General features: G+C 39.8%; 1 protein-coding gene across 1 annotated transcript in view; it reads left to right on the top strand.

The window, feature by feature from the left end:
* STAP1 (signal transducing adaptor family member 1) overlaps positions 1–7,812 on the top strand; it is a 63,505-nt gene that overhangs the window by 26,257 nt on the left and 29,436 nt on the right. The window contains exon 3 of the mRNA XM_006874817.1: positions 6,284–6,397. Within this exon, the coding sequence (XP_006874879.1) occupies positions 6,284–6,397 (114 nt within the window). The remainder of the gene's footprint in view (positions 1–6,283; positions 6,398–7,812) is intronic.

Raw genomic sequence — 7,812 nt, 5'->3', positions numbered from 1 at the left:
AAGACCATAGAAGAATTGATGCTTTAGAGGTATGATGTTGGAGGAGAATATTGAAAGTGCCATGGGCTGCCAAAAGAATGAACAGATCTGTGTCAGAAGAAGTGCAGCCAGAGCACTCTTTGGAGGGCAGGATGGCCAAACTTTGTCTCTCTTTATTCGGACAGTCACTAGAGAAGGATATCATGTTTTGTAAGGTGGAGGGTCAGAGAAAAGGGGAAGACACCCAGCGAGATGGATTTGCAAAATGGCAGCATTAATGGGCTCAAGCATGGCAACAATAGTGAGGTTGGCCCAGGATCGGGCAGTGTTTCGTTCTGCTGTGCATAAGGTCACTATAAGTCGGTACCTACTCAATGGCACCTACCAACAACAGCATAGCCTTCTGCTGCTCTTTAGCTCTATGCCATTTCCTATACCACATTGTCTGTTGGCACCACTTTTCTGGTCAGGATCCCTCGCTCCTCTTAAGTTCTTCCATCTTGATGGTTCTAGGGTCCTCTGTTCCTGAAATGACAGATCACCTACTCCCTCCCTTTTAGTTATACCTCTTCAAATTTACTGTTGTGACAACTGCCATTAGATGTGACAGTAATTACTCACAATTAAGTCATACAATCCTATCCCCCTCATCTCAGACTCATCTGGACAAGAGAAAAACTACTCAATAGGGTTTCTGTCTTACTCCCCTTGTTCTGACACTAAGCACCCTCGTGAAAACTCACAAGCCAGCCATTTTGTGCCTTTATGCCCCCCGATTTTTAAAGGGGAAGTCTAAGTTGCCTGCCCCTATCAACCCAGTGTGCTATGTAAGTATGCTTGACTCTTAGTATGCTGCAGAAATAAACATAACCCTATTTGGGTAGAATTTCGGGCAGCTTCATCCATAAGGAAAGGTCCAGTTGATCAGGTTGTAGCAATTTATGCTTTCTCCCTATATCATACTTCTTTATCTTCATCTGGTCGAATTTTGGTCAGGAAGCCATCCAAGCTAGGTCAAATGGGTACTGTCTGCAAGTTTGGGAGCTTTTGCATGCCTCCTTTCAGATTTTCAGAGCAGCTGGCTACATTATTCTTAACACTAGCCCCCAGTGGCTAGGTTCGTGTCTTTGGGCTCGGGAGTTCACACGTATTCCTGAACTTAGAACCAGCCAGTCCATTCTCTTCTCTCTCATCTCAAAGTCATCAGTCTTCTATGGAAATATGGTCAGTAACAGCCCATGTTTTGTTTGCTGCATTTCTCCCCTTTACACTCACAAGTTGACCAGAATGATCACCAGTCAGCATATAAGATTGTTCCTGTGCTCTCTTTGAGTTTCAGTCTTGTTGTTGTTGTTAGGTGCCATTGAGTCAGTACCAACTCATAGCAACCCTCTGCACAATATAACGAAACACTGCCCAGTCCTGGGCCAACCTCACATTTGTTGCCACACTTGAGCGCATTGATGCTGCCACTTTGAAAATTCATCTCCCTGGGGGTCATTCTCTTTTTCTCTGACCCTACACCTTAACAAACAGGATATCCTTCTCCACTGACTGGTCCCTCCTGACAATATGTCCTAAGTATGAGAGATGAAGTCTGGTCATCTTGGCCTCCAACAAGCACTCTGGCTGCACTTCTTCCAAAACAGATCCATTCATTCTTTTGACTGCCCGTGGTATTTTCAATAGTCTCCTCTAACACCATAATTCAAAAGTATCAATTCTTCTACGGTCTTCCTTAATCACTGTCCAGCTTTCACATGCAATGAGGTTATTGAAAATACCATGGCGTGGGTCAGGCGCACCTTAGTCCTATAACTGACATCTTTGTTCTTCAACACTTTTAAAAGGTCTTGTGCATCAGATTTGCCTAATGCAATACGTCATCTGATCTCTTGGCTGCTGCTTCCATGAATATTCATGGTTGATCCACGAAAAATGAAGTCTTTGACAACTTCAATCTTTTCTCCATTGATAAGAATGTTGTTTATTGGTCCAGTGATGAATTTTTTTTTTTTCTTTACACTGAGATGCAATCCATACTCAAGGCTGTGTGTGCTCTTTGATCTTCATCAGTAAATATTTTAAGTCCTCTTCACTTTCAGCAAGCAAGGTTGTATCATTTGCATATCACACGTTGTTAACAAGTCTTCCTCCAATCCTGATGCCATGTTTTTCTTCATATAACCCAGTTTCTCTTATTATTTGCTCAGCATACAAGTTGAATACATATAGTGAAAGAATATAACCCTATTGCACACCTTTCTTAATTTTAAATCATTCAGTGTTCCCATGTTCTGTTCAAACACCTGCCTCTTAGTCTATGTACAAGTTCCTCATGAGCACAATTAAGTGTTCCAGAATATTCATATTTCGCATTGTTGTCCATAGAGTTTCAGTCTTAGAAAGGGATTTATCCTGATGGACTGACTTTTCTTACCTTGATGGCTTCAGGCCAAACAGTCTGCCTTTTCTATTTCTTCCCCTGTTGGTTTTTCTTTCAGGAAGTATCTTCTATTCCTCTAGCTGCCCCTGGTTGGTCTGCATGACTATTCAATTGGAATGTACCACCTCCAAAAGTTCTGGGTAGGGCTCAGGGTTCCACCTAAGGCCCATACTCCACAAAGGCTTAACAAGAACACTTTTTCCTTGGATACATTCTACTCCCTCTTAAATAATCCAATCAATTGCAGGCTGAAGATAGGTTTACATGCTTTTTGTAATTATCTTTCCCAATACTCCTTTCTATTCTACTTAAATGTCTATGTTACACTAGTAGGCAGGGGGACGGACCCCATACCCACAAAACAATCAAGCAGCTTAACATTATTTCCCCTCCTTAACTCATTCAGACTATGTCCCGATCCCTAATTCTCAAGGCTGTTCATGCATCACATTCTACCTCTATCCTTTAGCCCATGTATACCTCCAAAAGTCTTTCCCTATCATCCCCATTCCTCTACCCATCCTCCTTCTTGTGCATTGCCCTTCCCATTTTATTTATTGCCCTCCCCATCACCCGAATTATCATACATGTATGCCCTATCCTGTGAATTACTGCCCCCTTCCTCCCACCCCTGGAAACCCTCAAAGAATTATTCTTTTAGTATGGAAATCTTTTCTTAAATTTTTACAATAATGGTTTTATGCAATTTTTGTCCTTTTGTGCCTGAGTCCTGGTGTGGCACTGTGAGTTAATGCACCAGACTGCAAAGCCATTTGAACTATAAAGTCAGTGGTGCAAGCTCACCAGTTGTTCCTTGGAAACCCTATACAGAGTCGCTATGGGTCAGAACCGACTCAGCAGCACTGAACAATAACAACAATTTCACTCAACATAATGTCCTCAAGATTCATCCATGTTATGAGGTGTTTTGCAGCTTTGTAACGATTCTTTACAGTTGCATACTATTCCATTGTATGTATGTACCAGAGTTTATTCATTCTTCCATTGATAGGCACTTAGATTGTCTCCAGCTTTTTGCTATGGTGAATAGTGCTACAATGAACATTGTTGTGCATGTATCTATTTGTGTTCTGACTCATATTTCTTGTGGCTATATTCCAAGTAGAGGAATTGCTGGGTCACAAAGTAAGTCTATTTCCAACTTTCTGAGCAAGTGCCATACCATTTTCCAAAGTGGTTGAAGCAATTTATAATCCCACCAGAAATGTAGGAGGGTCCCAGTCTCTGCACACCCTCGCCAGCATTTGTTGTCCTCTTTTTTGAACTTTGCTGTTACTGCTAGTGTGAGATGATATCTCATTACTGTTTGGATTTGTATCTCTCTAATGACTAGTGATCGTGACCATTTCTTCATATGTTTGTTTGCTGCCTGAATGTCTTCCTTGGTGAAGTGTTTATTCATGTCCAGTACACATAAATAGTGTACTATGAGTTGGAACTGACTTCACAGCATCTGACTACAACAAAGGTGACCTTACTGAGCATGGTGTTGAGAAGAAATACACAGTACCACACCATTATATAGTCATTCATTCACCAATACAAAGTCACAAGTAATCACAATAGTATTTTAGTTGTTGCTGTTAAATGTCATCAAGTACAGTTCTAACTCATAGATACCCTGTATAGAGTCTCTGAGGAGCTGGTGAGTTTGAACTACTGACATGCAAGTCAAACAGATTTTGTGGTCAAGTGCTTATCCTACAGTACCACACCAGGGTTCCAGTATTTCATCCACACAGATACAAAGTCGCAAGTATTAAGCCACAAGTGTTAAGTGCCATCAAATAAGTTCCTACTCATAGCAACCCTGTATAGGATTGCCAAGGAATGGTTCGGGGATTTGACCGACCAACCTTATGGTTAGCAGCCCAGTTCTTATCCTACTGTACCACACCAGAAGTCCAACCGCAATAGCATTGTTTTTGTTAAGTGTCATCGAATCCTTTCTAACTCACTCTAGGATAAGCATTGGACCACAATTTTGGTTTGAACTGCAAGACAGGTGGCTCAAAACTCACCAGCCACTCCTCAGAAACCCTACACAGAATCTCTATGAGTCAGAACCAACTTGATGACATTTAACAACATGAGAACTGGTTGGTGGTTCAAATTCACCAGCGTCTCCTCAGAAACCCTATACAGGTGGCTGAGTTGACTTGATGGTACTTAACAACAATAGGGTTTCTGAGGCTTTTCAAATCTTTGAGGGAGAAGAAAGTTTCATCCTTCTCTTGAGGAATGGCTTATAGGAATGAACTGCCAACCTTGTATGAGGGTGAGTCAAAAATTATCCACACTCCAGTTATATTCGAACACCCATTCACATCAATGGCTGATGACAGCATTGAGCAGGCAAGTGAAATGATTCTGTTGAATAGACAAGTGACAGTGGATTATGTGGAAAATTATTTGCAAATCAGTCATGGCTCTGACTATGAAATAATCCATGACAGACTTGGGCTTTGGGAAATTTGTGTGAGATGCATACTGAAACAACTCACAGAAGAGCATCAACAGAAGCTTTTGGACATCTACACAAAATTTGGACCGATACTCAAAGAAAAGTAAAAGTTTCTTTTAAAAGTGTTAGTAGTGATGAGATATGGATTCATTACTATGAGCCTGAGAGTAAGTGGCAGAGTATGGAATGAAAACATCTTCAATTGCTGACCAAGAAAAAGTTAAAAAGTCAACCATCTGCTGGAAAATTGATGCTTAAAGTTTTCTGGTATCCTCAAGGGCCGGTATTGGGACACTAGTAGGAAAAAAGTTCAACAATCAAAAGGGTTCATTACAGTGTGATGCTCACTGAAGAGCTGAAGCCTAAACTTCAGGTTTAGGCTATCCAAGGGCATTGTGATCTTGCATGACAATGCACATCTGCACACCTCTGCCCACACTGTTGACACTCTGCAAAAACTTCATTTTATGTGTTAAAGGATCCTCCCTATAGTCCTGATCTTGCTCCATTCACCTGCTTGGTCTCTTGGAAGCAGCCTTTCAAGGATGAAGATTCACCTCTGATGAATAAGTGAAGACAGTAGTGCATTCATGGCTTGCAGCTCAACTGAAAACATTTTTTAATAAGGGAATATGAAAGCTTGTCAGCAGATGGACAAAGTGTATTGAAAAGCAAAGAGATTATGTTGAAAAATTATGTACTTATCTTTTCTAAAAGTTGATTAAAATAAATTCTACAGCCAGAATGCAAATAATTTTTGACTCAACCTCTTAGTTCTTAGTCCAATTATTTAGAGAATAGTAAAATATAAGAGATGTTTTAAATTTTAATCACCTTTGCTTTTATAATATGTAATTCCATTTTTATGTATTTTATGTTATGTAAATAAGTGTACATGCTTTCATAATTCTATTTTTATATGGTAGTGTTGGTGTGCTATGGAGTTGGTCCTGACTCATAGAGACCCAGCATAGGGTTTCCAAGGCTGTAAATCTTTAAAGAAGCAGAAAGCCACATCTTTTTCCCTCAGAACAGCTGGCAGTTTCAAACTGCTGACCTTGAGGTTAGCAGTTCGACTCGTAACCGCTGTACTGCCACAGCTCCTTTTAATTGTGGCTGTGTTTAACATCTGCTTTGAAACATAATTGAAAATTGAATACTTGTCTTTTGCAAGTTATGTGGGCTAGCATACTATCACATTGCCATAGGTTTTCTAGTTTGGGATTGGGAAGAGATAAAATACCAAGTTGAGAACCAGAAAAATATCAAGCAAAGTAAATTGAGTTGAAAGGTATCAATTACTTTCCTTTTTTCTAGAATGAATATATGGTACCCATAAAATAATTTAATTGGATTTACCTTTATCTTTGCAGTATATTGACAAATTAGACATGATAGATCTTACATGCCTTACTGACCAGAATTCAACTGAACAGGATGGTGCAAAATTCACCCTTGTTTTGCCAAAAGAGGAAGTGCAACTGAAGGTGAGTGAGCAGAAGCAAATAATCTGTAATGCTTTGTAGTTATAAATAGCATTCACCTCTTTTTGAGTGGTTGAGTGGTTTCCTAGGTTTTGGAGGAGGAGCACTAATTCTTGTACTTTGTTGATAGTTCATACCTTTTGCCAAGAAGCACACTTTTTCTGAATTGGGATTTAAAAGGGTTTGGTCACTTGTTTAGTATATAAGCATGTTGAAACAATATACTTTTGTCCTCTGACAAAGTCAGGGATTCCACCTGGTGTTTTTCAAAGGTAGCTCTTGAATTATCATTCAAAGTGAACAATTAAAGTTAATGCATAATGACAGTAATAACAGAAATAGAACTTGATATTAAGTAAAATGTACATAGTTGGAGAGTTTCCCAGAAGATTACTGGTTGATCTTGAAAGCGTTGGTTTTAAACTTTAGAATAATAGCAATCACTTGTACATGGGAAGTCCAGGTCCCTACCTGGAAAGGAATCTTCAGTTTTAAGCAAGCTCCTTAGATGATTCTGTTGTGGTGGTTGGGATCACAGGATTGGAGTCAGATTGCGTACAAGGTTTGAATCTTGGTTGTTTTACTCAGTGCGCAATCTTTGGCAAGTTATTTATGATCTTTGTGCCTTAGTTTTCTCACTCTGTAACAAGTCTTTGCTGGAATGTAGCCCTCTCACTAAGGCCTGTCTGGACAACTCTATAAAATTGCAACTCTTTTCCTCTTCTCATCCCCACTAGCATTACCAGCCTCTTTTTCCTGCTCTACTGATTCATTTTTCCATATACTTATTTCCTCCTGACACTAAAAAATCTATTCATTTATTATTACTTATTGTTGTTGTTAGTTGCCTTTGAGTCAGTTCCAACTCATAGCAACCTTATGCACAACAGCATGAAACACTGCTAGGTCCTGCTTTATCCTCACAATCATTGTTAAGCTTGCATGTTTCAATATTCAATATTTTGGTGTTATCTGACAGTGTTCCACTGCTATTCATAAGATTTTCTGTGGCTAAACATTCAGAAATAATCTGACTCTTCTGCTTCTTAGTCTGTTTTAGTCTGTTAGCTCAGCTGAAACATGTCCACGTTGGGTGTACCCAGCTGGTATTTAAAGTACCAGTGGCATAGCTTCCAGCATCAGAGCAACATGCAAGTCACTACAGTATAATAAACTGACAGAGTAGTGGTAGTCATTTAGTATGGTTATTTATTGTCCCTTGCTGGATTCCATGAGAATTAGGGTTTTACTATGTTTCCTGATCAACTAGTATGTTGTTGTTGTTGTTGTTATGTGCCATCAAGTCGATTCCGACCCATAGTGACCCTGTATAGGGTTTCCGAGGGTGTAAATCTTTATGGGAGTAGAAAGCCTTATCTTTCTCCCCCAGAGCAGCTGGTAGTTTCGAACCGCTGACC

Source organism: Chrysochloris asiatica, unplaced genomic scaffold, assembly GCF_000296735.1.
Source record: "Chrysochloris asiatica unplaced genomic scaffold, ChrAsi1.0 scaffold00303, whole genome shotgun sequence".
NCBI classification, from domain to species: domain Eukaryota; kingdom Metazoa; phylum Chordata; class Mammalia; order Afrosoricida; family Chrysochloridae; genus Chrysochloris; species Chrysochloris asiatica.
The sequence above is the reverse complement of the archived record's forward strand: the minus strand, read 5'-3'. Positions and strand labels throughout refer to the sequence as shown.